The 15822-nt window shown below is 35.2% G+C and overlaps 1 protein-coding gene across 2 annotated transcripts in view; it reads right to left on the bottom strand.

Moving 5' to 3' along the window:
- The window catches only part of LOC116456674 (cadherin-10), a 166308-nt gene that overhangs the window by 17863 nt on the left and 132623 nt on the right, over positions 1-15822 (bottom strand). For both annotated transcript variants that reach the window (XM_032135439.2, XM_032135438.2), the window contains exons 6-8: positions 7589-7776; positions 5690-5943; positions 161-297 (exon numbers count right to left, since the gene is read on the bottom strand). In XM_032135439.2, the coding sequence (XP_031991330.1) occupies positions 161-297; positions 5690-5943; positions 7589-7776 (579 nt within the window). The remainder of the gene's footprint in view (positions 1-160; positions 298-5689; positions 5944-7588; positions 7777-15822) is intronic.

Consider the following 15822-nt stretch of genomic DNA (forward strand, 5'->3'; position numbering starts at 1 on the left):
TGAAAAAAAGTATAAGCGCTGAGAAAATTACAATTCATCTGTCCAATGAGAATGAATTATTTTTAATATAAAATAAAACCTATAAAATATGTTAAACTACATAAAATATATAAACATAAACATATCTAGATATATGTTAGATACATAAAATTCATCTTACTGATTTCAGCAGCAATAACAGTAAGATTATGCCACTGAGATAGTTCACGGTCAAGAGGTTTTGATGTATAAAGAGATCCATTTCCTGAATGAATGTTAAAGATTCTGTCAAGGTCAGTATGGCGATCCAAGGAAAATCTGAATGTGGAGGGCAAGAAAAAATACATGGTAGCATTATTAATAGTTTGCAGAAAAAATAGTTAAACGCAAAGACACACATATCACTGATAATTACATGAAAGAACACAGTGCTGATCTGGAATGTAGATTGTTTGAATGACTTTTCCTAGTTGCACACATACATTCTCCTCAAGGCATAAATTGGTACTTTGCTCTGCATTTAAATGCTATTCTTCTGAATCCTTGTGTTATTTAAATTATTGTCTATTGTCATATTCATTCAACTGACTTTGATATATTTGGTCACAAAACAGTTGGAATTACAGACAGTTACATTGCCAACTGACTTTATTTAGTTATTGGAAGTTCTGCTGAAGAAGAATAATACAAAGATTTATTGCAAAAGATTATTCCCGGAAGCTATATGTTCTTGGAAAATTGGAGACAATGTTAGTTTCATCATAGTAATAGACTATCAACTTATTATGGTGTTTAGTAGCTTCATGATATAATACCCATGTAGCTTCAGTTTCCTAGCCATGTGTATCATTATTATACATATTGCTTTTAACTTGAGATATTTTAAAAATGGAAAAGTCTGGATGGCCGAGCGCAGGGGCTCACGCCTGTAATCCCAGCACCTTGGGAGGCCCAGGCAGGCGGATCATGAGGTCAGGAGTTCAAGAGCAGCCTGACCAATATGGTGAAATTCCATCTCTATTAAAAATACAAAAATTAGCCGGGTGTGTTGGCACATGCCTGTAGTCCCAGCTACTCAGGAGGATGAAGCAGGAGAATCACTTGAACCCAGAGGCGGAGGTTGCAGTGAGCCAAGACTGTGTGCCACTGCACTCCAGCCTGGGTGACAGAGCAAGAGCAAGACTCCGCCAAAAAAAAAAAAAAGAAAAGAAAAGAAAAGTAGTTTGGGATAAGAGTTTTTAATATAGCTGTATCAAAGTCTATATGCATTTGAAAAACAACAGCAAACTATCCTGCAACTTGATTGCCAGCATGGTGTGCTGGATGTCATTTTAAAGCCTAAAACTAGATTAACATTCTGGTTGATGTAGTTTAAATAGATCCCATTATCTTTATCAAACTACATATCTAATATTCATGTATTAAGAAAATCATTGTGTCTCTCCACTTGGAATAATTATTTTATTACTGAAAGATCTAACATAAATTTCACCTCTTCCTTGTAGCCTCTCATGATGATGTAAAGTGGAAGCTATTTGTCTCCTTCACTCATAAAGCAGATTTTACCACCATCTTTCCATTTACCACATTGTATTAGGAATTAACTTCATCTCACATCTCAAACAGACAATAAAACATGAAAACACCAAGTGTCAAACTCTACTAGTCACTCAATGAGTATTATTTGATTCTCATCCTGAGTCTTCTTTTCTAACAGACTGAGAACTCCTTGAGAAACATGTTAATATCTGATATGGTGATCCACAAATATTTGTTAAATGAAAGAAAGAATGACCTAATTAACTGGCATTTTGGCAAATAATAAGGTTCCTTACTTCTTAGAAATATGACATAAAGTTGAAAAATATTAATCAATAAAAGCGTCTGCTGTCATGCATCACTGATTTTGCTAAATCCATTTCGTGTGTGTTCTTTCTTAATTATTTCCTGTAGTTCAGAATGAAGAAGTAATGACAAAATTTTGAACATTATGTGACATTACCTTGCAGATACACAGAGATCACAGCTCTTTTTCAAATATGATTCAAAGTGTATAGTTTGCAATTCTGTATTGGAAAGTTCTATGTGTTAACTTTCATTTTCCTTTCTAAAATAATTTCCAGAACACACATTTTAAGAAAATCCCTTTGGTTACTGTATTAACATTCACAAGATATGACACAATTTATAGCATGTCAAGTATGATCCTTCCCATAACGACATATTGTATTAGTAAGGCTATTCTATTTTTTTTTTTTTTTTGAGACGGAGTGCAGTCTCCGTCTTTTTTGAGCTGGAGTGCAGTGGGGCGATCTCGGCTCACTGCAAGCTCTGCCTCCCGGGTTCACGCCATTCTCCTGCCTCAGCTTCCTGAGTAGCTGGGACTACAGGCGCCCACCACCACGCCCGGCTAATTTTTTGTTTTCTTTAGTACAGACAGGGTTTCACCATGTTAGCCAGGATGGTCTCGATCTCCTGACCTCGTGATCCACCTGCCCAGGCCTCCCAAAGTGCTGGGATTACAGGCGTGAGCCACTACGCCCAGCCTATTTTTTTAAATATATATATTCTATCCAAAGAATGACATCCAAGAATATTCATTAAATTTTCTACATCAAATTAGTATAAAGTCAAAGTATACAGCAACTTTAATGGCATACCCTCTGTCATTGATAAGCAAGGGAGCTATTATTTTTGCTATAATATGTATAATATTATACCTGAGAGGATTATAATATACATATACATAATATAATATACATAACAGGAATATAATATGTATAATAATATACACAAGAGGATTCTTTCCTCCTAGTCTTTGGACTTGCATCCTCATTAACCATTTTATTTTAAATATCCACAGATATATTTTGACATATAATAATTATATGTCTATAGGAGGATTTAAATTCTATTTCATTGTGTGGAGAAATATCTTGGTATTACAATTTAAGTATGCCACTTGATATACATTTAGATGACAATATTATATTTTATTTTGTAAAGTCAATTTTAAAATCTGAAACACAGAAGACAGGCTGCTAAACCTTAGAATCTCTGCCAAGAAAATGCTGGGTAAATATTTAATGGAGAAAATTAGGCCTGTGTATTGGTTATATAAAACTTTCAAAGGAAAAAGAAAAACAAAAACACAAGGAATGCAGCAATATAGATGTTGGTAAATGAATTGGGGAAGAGGCATTTATGGGAATATCATGCTGGCATGTACAGGTTTCTTCTGCCAATATGTAACCTGTGATGCTGTGTGTGAATATAAGAAAACATAATTATGTGAAATTATAGAAATTAAATGTAACATAGGTATTCATAAAATACATGATTTCACTTGAAGATATGGCAGACCCTATAGAATTTTTAACTGGTTCAAGTCATATGGCATATAAAATTAGAAGTTTCCTGCATGTTCATCATCACTGGCCATCAGAGAAATGCAAATCAAAACCACAGTGAGATACCATCTCACACCAGTTAGAATGGCCATCATTAAAAAATCAGGAAACAACAGGTGCTGGAGAGGATGTGGAGAAATAGGAACACTTTTACACTGTTGGTGGGACTGTAAACTAGTTCAACCATTGTGGAAGTCAGTGTGGCGGTTCCTCAGGGATCTCGAACTAGAAATACCATTTGACCCAGCCATCCCATTACTGGGTATATACCCAAAGGACTATAAATCATGCTGCTATAAAGACACATGCACACGTATGTTTATCGCAGCACTATTCACAATAGCAAAGAGTTGGAACCAACCCAAATGTCCAACAACGATAGACTGGATTAAGAAAATGTGGCACATATACACCATGGAATACTATGCAGCCATAAAAAATGATGAGTTCGTGTCCTTTGTAGGGACATGGATGAAACTGGAAAACATCATTCTCAGTAAACTATCGCAAGGACAAAAAACCAAACACCGCATGTTCTCACTCATAGGTGGGAATTGAACAATGAGAACTCATGGACACAGGAAGGGGAACATCACACTCCGGGGACTGTTGTGGGGTGGGGGGTGGGGGGAGGGACAGCATTAGGAGATACACCTAATGCTAAATGATGAGTTAATGGGTGCAGGAAATCAACATGGCACATGGATACATATGTAACAAACCTGCACATTGTGCACATGTACCCTAAAACCCTAAAGTATAATAAAAAAAAAATTATGGAAAAAAAAAAAAAAAAAGAAGTTTCCTGCATGTGCTGTGGCATATGTAGGAGAAAGATAAGAGTGCACTCAGAAAGTGAACAATAACCATCTGAACTCATACTTGACTGGTTCACATAGAAAATGAGCAAGGAAAATTAACCTGCAGAGATTTAGAAAACAAATGAAATCCAAAATACAAGATGGACTAATGGATTATAGTAAGTGTTCATTTTCATGCTGAATAGTGTATGTCAGTATATGTATTTCTTTAAAGTAATAGAACAAGTGCCATTGAAACATTGATTCTTTTTCATTTTCAGGAGTTTATCACATCTCATCTGTTTTTAAGCTGTCATAAGAAGGAAAACAAGAATTGAAAAGACTCATCTTTCTAGAACGTGCTCATATTTTTTGAAAAAGGCAGAATAAATAAATAAACATAAAACAGAATCCTCTCAACTTTGATGGCTGTGCATCAGGGGAGTTTCTAAAATCATAATATAACCTACATTGCAGCATTGCAATTATTTTCTTTTTTTACGAAGACAGGGTGTTACTTTGTCACTGGAGAGCAGTGGTGTGAATGAAGCTCATGGCAGCCTTGACCTCCTGGGCTCAAGTGATCCTCCTGTCTTAACCTCCTGAGTGGATGGGACTATAAGTGTGCACCACCATGCCTGGCTAATTTTTTATAGAGACAGGGTCTCAGTATGTTCCCCAGGCTGGTTTCGAACCCCTGAGCTTAAGCAATCTGCCCAACATGGCTTCCCAAAGTGCTGAGATTACAGGTGTGAGCTAGCACATCCAGCCTACTTTATAACTGTTAAAACTTCTCTCATTCAACCTTACATTTTATTTAATAACTTGAAAGCACAAAGTAGTTTCGTTGCACTGTAAATGCAGAGTTGACATAGTACCCTGGGTCTGTACTAGGGATCAGAACAATAAACACCATAAGGAGACAGGCAGGTGTAACAAGCAAGGTTTCAGTCTAAAGGGCATGATAAAAAGAAGAAAACCATGAAGCTTGTGCATGCCCTGCCCCAAAAACATTCAGAGGCAATTTACTAGAAATGCCTGTGCTCACCATATTTGTATACAACTTACGGAAGGACTCTTGTATCTTTCATTGCATTAAATGTTTTAAATAGAATTTCTTGATCTGTATATGTATTTCTACTGCTGTTTTTTCATTTTAAACAACATTTTGTTTTTCTTTTTCCTTTTTTTTAGAGACAGATTCATCTCTGTCGCCTAGGCTGGAATGCAATGGCACAATCTCGGCTCACTGCAACCTCCGCCTCCCGGGTTCACGCCATTCTCCTGCCTCAGCCTCCCAAGTAGCTGGGACTACAGGCACGTGCCACCATTACCGGCTAATTTTTTGTATCTTTAGTAGAGACGGGGTTTCACCATGTTGGCCAGGCTGGTCTCGAACTCCTGACCTTGTGATCCACCCGCCTCGGTCTCCCAAAGTGCTGGGATTACAGGCGTGAGCCATTGAGCCTGGCTTTTTTCATTTTTCAAAGGCACACTTACCTAATGGGGCTGGAAATAGAATCTGGGTCCCTTGCCATTACAGTACCAATGATGGTGCCCACTTCAATATCTTCGTGAACTTCAAACAGATAGGAGGACCTACTAAAAACGGGAGGTTCATCCACATCTTCTATAGAGATTTTCACTATGGTAGTATCTTTAAATGGTCCTAGGTAATAAAAACGGGGATCTACATGGGTGTTTTCTGCTTCGACTTTCAGAGTATAAAGTCTTCGGCTCTCATAGTCAAGTGGCTGTATAAAAAAATAAATCATCACATTAGAGTGAGTGAAATTGGATGATATGCTCCCACCCAGTTACGATGTGATTTTTAAGTTGTGGTTGAATTCTCTTACACAGTTCATTAATTATACATAAAAAAGACTAATACAAATAATATGATCTTCATGTTTCATTTAGGATTCAACTTTTACTTTTTATGCATTCAATTACTAATACTTAGGAACACAGGAAATTGAGACTTTAAACCTTGGAAAAATTGGGATGGAAGTTGAAACTTCATCTTGAAATCTATGATTTTTAATATTAGTATTTAAGACTTTTCAGCAAAAGAAAAAATTCTCTACAAGAATAAAATGAAAGTATTTAAATAGCAACACTATAACATTAGAACTGATTATGCATGCTTTTTGTAAATTTATATCTTAAAGGTGGTACCATTACAAAAATTGGGCTAATGGATGTTGTATGTGTTTGTGTGTGAATGTGCATGTGCAGAGGTGTTAGCTACTGCTAAATTTTTCTAAGTAAATACATGCAGTTATCTTTTTACATCTATGCCATGATGTTTCCATTCAATGTAATGGGCTTATGATATTATAAAAACATTATGAAATCTTGGAGACTAATATACAACTTTCAAGTTATGTCAAATATTCAAGGTAAGAAAAACCTTCTGTAATAAGAAAAAAATTTTGATAGTAATTTGGTAAATAGGTTACATGATGAAACAAAATACCTTAAATATTCATATAGTTTAACTGTCAGAAGTATAAAATCAACTATTTTCTATCTCACTTATTCTAAAATGTATGTTTTGTTAACAGATAAAAGACATTGTTAGTTCAGATTCCCTCGACCTTTTATTTTTGTTTCAAAAAGAACCAGATTCTATTCGTGTTACTGCTGCTATCTGGTCTGAAAAATGACAAGACAGCTGCTTTCCCATTTGCTAGTCACTGTCCATTTAATAACAGTTGGTTTTGTATTTTGTACCTTGCAAAAGTATCTCAGGATAGTTTAATTATTAACTAATGCTTATGTAGTTACTCTATGTATGGCATTTCATTAGGATCTAAAGTTTAATGTGCCTTATTTTTTTCTCATAATGATGGCACTGATGCTACAATAAAAAACAGTTACCTTTAGACTCTATCACTGAGCATATGTTAGCAGAAAAGTTTAATTTATGTAGCAGAAGGGAAAATGTGAACAATTAAATTATGTTCCAATCCATGCTGTCTCTTTTATTAGTAACTCTAACTATTGCTTCATCATCTGGATAGATGGCATCGGACTTTTTATATCTCCAACTGGGATGATATATTGCCATTACTAGGTATTAACTACACATTTTAAAATAAAACAATGTGATTATGATGGGCTTTTATTAATGTGGCTTAGAAATATGATCACACATATATTAACTTGCCTTTTATATTTTCTAAAATTTCAGGTTTCCTGTCTCAATCAACCAAAACATGTGGTCAAAATTTTCAAGGAGCTCTTTGGCTTTATGTCTGTCTTATGTATGCACAGTATACATCACATTGTTGGAAAATTAGAGTGGTATTTCCCAATGGATAATTCATGAGTGAAAAGTATATAATGCAATCCCTACTCCTGAAACACGCAGATATTTATATGGATGCTGTGTACCTTTTTCACAGTTATGATGCCTTCCTGTGTGTCCTTCTCGGTCACAATGTCAAACATATCAGTACCGTCACCATCAATAATTCGGTATTCTACTTCAGCATTTTTCCCCGTGTCAGCATCAGTTGCTTTGACACTTCCAATGGCTGTGCCAACTGGGGAGGATTCAAGAACTCGAAGATGAATAGTGTCTGTAAAGTATAAAGAAAAGAAGAGAGAGATTTCTCAACAGAACAGCCAAAAGCAAAACGTGTACGAGGCAATATAATAGATCTTAAACTCTAAATCAGATGTTGACAAATGATGAAAACACATAATATGGATAACATAAGTTCCAGGAACTTTGGGGGCTTTTGTCTGCCCATATTATGAATAGTAAGGAACAAATCCTAACAGTAGGACAAATTCTGGTTTCAAAATAAGTATGTTCATAAAAAGAAACGAGTTCATATCTTTTGCAGGAACAAGGATAGAGGTGGAGGCCATTATCCTTAACACACTAATGCAGGAACAGAAAATCAAATACCACGTTATTACTCATAAGTGGGAGCTAAATGATGAGAACTCATGGACACAAAGAGAGGAACAACAGACATTGGGGCCTACTTGAGGCTGGAGGGTGGGAGGAGGGAGAGGAACAGAAAAACAATAACTACTGGGTACTAGGCCTATTACCTGGGCCGTGAAATATGTATCTGTACAACAAACCCCCGTGACACAAGTTTACCTATGTAACAAACCTGCAAATGTACCCCTGAACCTAAAATAAAAGTTAAAAAATATTAGTATGTTGTCTGTTTATTTTATTTTATTATTTTTTGAGATGGGTGTCTTGCTATGTTGCCCAGGCTGGTCTGAGCTCAAGCTATCTTCCCATCTCAATCTCTGGGATAGCTGGGATTAGAGATGCAAGCCACTGCACCAACCAAGCATGTATTTTTTCATTGCATAGATCTGCTTTGAGTGCAGATATGTATTTATGTGTGTTTATACAATCACAACAAACCACAGGATATACAGTGAATGTTTCTATTTAGTTGTGTTTACTATGCTATATTTAGTTATTTACTACTCATACTTATTTCGACTGCATGGCAGAACATTACAAAATCCAATGAAATCAGCCATAATGGGTAGGAATTCTATTTCTACTTGTGACAGCAGGAAAAAAGGACAGTCTGCGGAAAAAATATAAACATGCCCTTTGCAGTGTCAGAGTGAAAACACTCAATACTGACAAACTCCCCTTCATTCCAGAGAAAAACAAAAATTTATCTATGCTTTTGGTGTACCTAGATGTGCTTCCAGCATAAACAACCTCTACTGCTAATGAGATTTATGTTTCAGCACCTGATCATAAACTACATATTTCTGATGGATTAATCGACCTCATGTACACTTCTGATTATAGGACCTTCTTGCTCATAAACCTTAAGTAATTCTCCTTAATATACATAATAAAGTCCAGACCTCTTAGCTTGTCACAGTCTTGCCTGAATATATCTCTCCTATATCATTTTGCATTTAGTCACTTCCATGAAAGATATGGACCAAACTGGGCTTTTCAAAGTTTTCTGGTCAAAACTTAATTGCCTATATTACTATTTCTTCTTTCTTTCTCTCTTTTTTTCTTTTCTTTTCTTTCTTTCTTTTTTTTTTTTTTTTGATGGAGTCTCACTCTGTCACTCAGCCTGGAGTGCTGGAGTGCAGTGACGTGATCCTGGCTCACTGCACCCTCGTCTCCAAGGTTCAAGTAATTCTCGTGCCTCAGCCTCCCGAGTAGCTGGGACTATAGGCACCTGGCACCACACCAGGCTAATTTTTGTATTTTTAGTAGAGATGGGGTTTTACCATATCAGTCAGGTTGGTCTTGAACTCCTGACCTCAGGTGATCCACTTGCCTCAGCCTCCCAAAGTGCTGGGATTACAGGCATGAGCCACTGTGCCCGGCCCCTATATACTATTTCTATATTTCTCATGCTATTTCTCTCACATAAAATTCCTTCCCCTTATCCTCATGTTATCATAATACAGTTTACCAAATCTGAGAAAATGGCACTGTTCAAAGCTGACTGTTTGTTGGGCTATGCCAAGCCAAAGAGAGAGGCCTCAGAAAAAATGAGCCAGCAGACACCTTGTTCTCAGGATTCTAGTCCCTAGAATTGGGAGAAAATACATTTGTGTGGTTTAAGCCACCCATTCTGTGAGACTTTGTTGTGGCAGCCCTAACGAATGACTACAGGCATATACATATGCTACACGTTGGAAGTCATTTCCTAAGAGGCATCATTAAAACTCAGTTTCCATCACACTGCAGTTGGTCCCTTAGCCTGTATCCTTCGTTTTTTTAATTTCTGGTAACACACCACTGAAAGCAACTCTCAACTCATTACTTTGCTACCATCTTATTGGTTCTCTTCACCTTTGCTGATTCTTCTTGGAATACCTGTCCCCTGGATATTCTGATGGCTCCCCTGTTCTCTGCCTTCAGTTGTCTGCTCTACGGGGACCTCCTCAAGAGCTTTCACTAATAGCTTAACTGAAAATAGCCTTATCAAAAATAGCACTCACAATCACTTCTCCTATCACCCGTCATCACCAGGCATTCTATTATCTACTTACTTATTTGTATGGAACATAAGAATGCAACAGAAAACAGGCACTTAGTATTTTATCTAAGGGTTCATTTGAGTGTAGCAGCCACCATATCATTATTTGTACATTATTTTATGCAATAAAATAAATGATTTGTGTATTGTATATCGCATAGAAGCTTCCTACCTAGTCTACTAGCTCCTGTGCTTGGCCAAATCAAATCAATTCATACACACTCTTAGTCCACATTGCAGCCCTGTTGCCCCTTAAAAACATTCATATTATCAAGCTTTACTTAGAGTTTCAAAACTCTTTGATCGTTCCCATTATACTTAAAAGAAAATATCCACAGACTGACCTGTCATAATTTAGATCCTATGTCCTGTCAGTTTCTCTCAAATTAATACTATCCAATTATCTTGGTCTCTTTTAGCTTTGTCCCACAAACTTTTCCTACCTCAACATTTTTTCCTTCCTTATGAAAGGTTTTTGACACAACTCTGCCTGATAACCACATCCTCTTTTAATATAGTTCACTATGATTCTACCACGGCACATCATAAATTCTAACCTGTTGATTGCAAGAACTTTCTTTAAAAAATTAAATTTTATACAAGTGGCACTTCAATAAACGAATTTATTACTCCTTAGCAAAGGTGACCTTTCTAAAATACAAAAATGATATCGCTACCCCAATGAAAGCACTTATTGTTGATGGTAAGTGTTTAATTTCATTTGGTGTATAAAGTCTTATAAAATTTGATTTCTGCTAAAATCTTCATTATTCCTAGTATCTATTCTCAAAGCTAGAGCAAACAGGAAATGCAGCCACAACTTTTTTTTCAATTAATGAGTTTTCAATTAAAAATTTTAAATATGAGGAATATTTAAAAAAACAAATACAAATATATGGATGATTGGATATATATACATATATATAATACATATATATACATATATAATACATATATATATATATATATATATATATATACAACTTGAATACATCATTTAGAGACTACAGATTCTTTTAGAGCTGGCATGAAACATTTAATCCAATCTAACCAAATACTAAGTTATTACACAAGTTTAAATACATTTTAATAAACCACTATTCTACTAAATATTCTGACCACGCCACAATTAAGTTAAAAGTTAACACAGAAAAGATAAACTCTAATCCTTATGTTCCTGAATATTTTAAAAGAATAAAATTGAAAATAACAGACAAATTAAGATTGTGACTATTAGAACATATTACCAACACTTATGTGCTAATAAAATTGAGTACTTAGCCTTAGTGGAAAATTCCTAAAAATAATTCAAAATCTACCAAAATCTACAAAAGAGAAAATCAAGTATGATTTAACATATTCTACCCTTCCAAATCCAAAGAGTTCACTCAAACAGTTCTCAAGGAACGTTCATGGAAAAGAAAATTCCAGTCTTATGCAAAGTCTTCTTGAAGAAAGAAAAGTGGGGCTCCTGTCATAACTCATGAGAATGGTATTACCCTGATACAAAACCAGACAGGAGAAGAAGAGTCCAGTGGGCATATAGTGTGGTCAAAATTTAGGCTGTACCACATGGAAATGTATAATATTTAGTAAGTTTATTTAAAATTTTTTTAGTTTACAATCACTTATGTAAAGTTTAGCTTACTACAAACACTATTCTAATCATTTTACTACTAACAAAATTCCTGACTTTGTTCAAATCTCATCTTTGCCATTAAAGTCATTCTTCTTTTCTGGAGATCTCACTTTGTATTTGATTGTCATGTCTCCTCACTCCCCTGCAATCTGTGAGAATTCTTTAATCTTTGTCTTTCATGACTGATATGGTTTGGCTGTGTCCTCGCCCAAATCTCATCTTGAATTGTAGCTCCCGCGATTCCCACGTATCACGGGAGGGACCTGGTGGGAGGTAATTGGATCATGGGGGCGGGTCTTTCCAATCCTGCTCTGGTGAGAGTGAGTAAGTCTCATGAGATCTGATGGTTTTATAAAGGAGAGTTCCCCTGAGCAATCTCTTTTGCCTGCAGCCATGTAAGATGTCCCTTGCTCTTCCGCCATGACTGTGAGGCCTTCCCAGTCATGAGTAACTGTGAGTCAATTAAATCTCTTTCCTTTATAAATTACCCAGTCTCGGGTATGTCTTTATTAGCAGCATGAAAACAGACTAATACAACGACCCTGACACTTTTAAAGAATACTTGTCAAGTTACTGTGCAGAATGTCTTTCAATGAGGGCCTGTCTGATATGTTCTTGTCATTAGATTAAAGTTATGCATTTTTGTCAAGACTATCACAGAATCAGTCTGTTCTTAGTGTGTTATATCATAGCAGGGAGTATCCGATGTCAATATGTCTTAGGACTGATGATCTTCAGTCGATTAAGGTATTTCTGCCAGTTTTCTCCTTTGTTAAGTTACCATTTTTTTCTTCATAATTAATACATATCTTGGTGAAGATATTTTGAGTGTATGCAAATATCCTATTTCTCCTAAAAAAATGCCCATTAATTTTAGCATCAATCAGTGATCTTGCAGGCAACAATTAATACCGCTGTTTACTAATAGTGATTTTCAATTTTTTTCATTCAGTTCCACATTTATTGTTTGAAATTCTTCTACAAGGAAAAGCTGCCCCTTCTCTCTCATTTATTTTTACTTATGCTTTTATTTATTTAGATTAGTATAGATTCAAAAACATTTATTTTATTTTATATTATTGATTAGAATCTAATAATATGGTTATTTATTGTTTTCTGCAAATCCTTCCAGATTCAGCCATTGGATGATTTTTTTAGGTTGGCTCTGGTGCCTTTCAACATGTCTCCATCATTCTTTCAGCATGCTTCCTTAATTTCTGGCATCACAAAATGTTCCAAGTACATCTTATATTTTTTGTGCCTAAGCCCTCAAATCAAACAAGTTTCCATATATGCCTGGTTGCTTCTGCTTGAGAAAGAACCATAATTGTTTAATATAGTGTAGTATTAAAAATTAAAAAAATACATAACTCTTGCTTCATAATGTGTAAATATGTCAAAATATGTACATGAAAGTATTTATTTGTATTTGAAATAAATCTAATTATGTATTGAATGTAAAAATCTAAATAACAGCAAGTTATTGTTAACATGTTAATTGACTTTCATTTTAGAAATCAACATATCTGCATCCTTGAAAAGGAATTTTGAAATCTATGATTTTTAATATTAGTATTTAAGACTTTTCAGCAAAAGAAAAAATTCTCTACAAGAATAAAATGAAAGTATTTAAATAGCAACACTATAATATTAGAACCGATTATGCATGTCTTTTGTAAATTTATATTTGTAAAGTAGTCACACATTTTTATTTAATCATTATTGCTGAAAAAGGCCTACAATTTCATTTCTTGGCATGAAACACAATTCTAATGCCCAAACACTGGTCTGTAATACCACTATTTTCACATTGATATAAACTAAATTTTCTTAGAGATTTGCTGTTTCTAAGTCTGAAGAATTGAAGGGAAAGTGGGAATAGGATTTCTTCTTGAGACCAAAATTAAGTGAGATATCAAAGATTAATGGGACCACAGAAACATACAAAGAAACAAATGAACTTGCCTCCACTGGCCAACATTTAGAAAATTTGACAATCAATAGGCGAATAATAATTCAGGTGATTAAAATACATCGAATCATATGTGGTTTTTGACAATGCAAGTTAAATAATTCAGTTCAATATCTTAGTGACAAACAATTAATATTTGTGGATTATATGTAAAGATAAAGATAGTCGCATGAAGGTGGTAAAAAAACACAAGTCCAGATTGAAGGGAAATGAGAGCCTAGAGAAGTTAAGTGAAAAGCTAAAAGTTTTTTGGGCCTGGGGATATTTGCCATTTTCACAACATTTATCTTTATTTTTATGGCCTCTTGAAGCAAGGAGGGAATAGACCAAAGTCTAGGTTATCTACAAGGTTATTTATTGAAGCTGCAGATAGACTCCACAACAAACTAAACCTAACGAGCTTTGCACTAGGTTTAAGGGCGATCCAGATGTAAGCCACCCTTGACAACATTTTAGATTTCATAGTGTAGGCTCAGATAACCCTGGTAATATCTGTTTTTACAGACACAGAAAGCTTTAACTGCTAGGGGAGAGGGTGACACTGTGGTATCCACAATGGATTGGGATGAAGGATCATAAAGCAGTCTAAAATTACTTGAGGGAGATTCTGTGTACACACAAGAAAACCTCTAAGCTTGTCCTAACTAAGAGGACGTTTCCTGGCTGCTTTTCCACATGGCTTTTTCTCCCAAGTGTCTTTTGCAAAAGTGAGGGGCATTAATATCTCTGAAACGTTTATTATATAGCTCAGTGAGAGTATAGTTGTAAACATTTAGCTCGTAAAGCCAAAAAGGAATGAAAAATGATGGCACTAGTTACTCTAAAATATACAACAATACATCAAACGCATGTTGGAGAGAGAGACAGATATACACACACACACATATACACATATTCACATATATATACACACATACACATAAATATATTTTTATATATGTGCATATACATAAATATATGTAAATATATAGTGTGTGTGTATGTGTGTGTGTGTATATATATATATATATATATATATGGATATATAATGGACAGTTTACCAAGCTAATAAATCTTTAATATTTTAATGGAATACGTTATTCACCCTCTTTAGTAAAAATAAACTTTTGAAATTTTCCACTGAGGGCAAATTCAGTCCTGCCACAATGTTGCAGGTTTTCCTGCCTCCAAGATCACAATATCTCCCCTTTCAATGAATATCATGTTTTTTTCCCCCGTTCTCTGCATGTCTCAACATAATGCTTGCACTGAAAAATATTAAGTCATATCTGTATATTAACGAAGTTATTTTATTGCAAAAGGCAGCTTTGACCTATATGGGAGAAGGATCACACTGAGATGGCAATTTCTAAGTTTATCTCGCAAGGGACTAATTTTGATTTTTTGACACGTGCACTTTTTTTTTTTTTTGAGACAGAGTCTTGCTCGGTCACCCAGGCTGGACTGCAGTGGTGCGATCTTGGCTCACTGCAACCTCCACCTCCTGTATTCAAGTGATTCTCATGTGTCAGCCTCCTGAGTAGCTGGGATTATAGTTGTGCACCACCATGCCTGGCTAATTTTTGTATTTTTAGTATAGATAGGTTTTTGCCATGTTACCCAGGCTGGTCTCAAACTCCTGGCCTCAAGTGATCCACCTGCCTCAGCCTCCCAAAATGCTGGTATTACAGGCATGAGCTACTGTGCCCAGCCCACATGCAAAATTTGAGTGAAAAATTCTCAGTCTGCATCTTTTTTGGTTTTCACCAGCAATCCTAAATTTATAAAATAATTCTTAGCAAAAGTTTAGTTTATAAAACAATGTAGATCAATATTTTAATGATCTTCAGTTAGAAAGGGATTTCTAAAACAACAAAATTTAAAAAGGTTGATAAATCAGTCTATACTCAAACTAAAACCTTCTATAAAATAATGACAATGTACAGAAAGTGAATCATTTTACAAATAAAGAGAAGAAGATAGTTTCAGCACACATCTTTACAAATACAGTGTGTTTAAAGATCCCTAAGAAAAGGCA

Source organism: Hylobates moloch, unplaced genomic scaffold (assembly GCF_009828535.3).
Source record: "Hylobates moloch isolate HMO894 unplaced genomic scaffold, HMol_V3 SCAFFOLD_17, whole genome shotgun sequence".
Lineage (NCBI taxonomy): Eukaryota > Metazoa > Chordata > Mammalia > Primates > Hylobatidae > Hylobates > Hylobates moloch.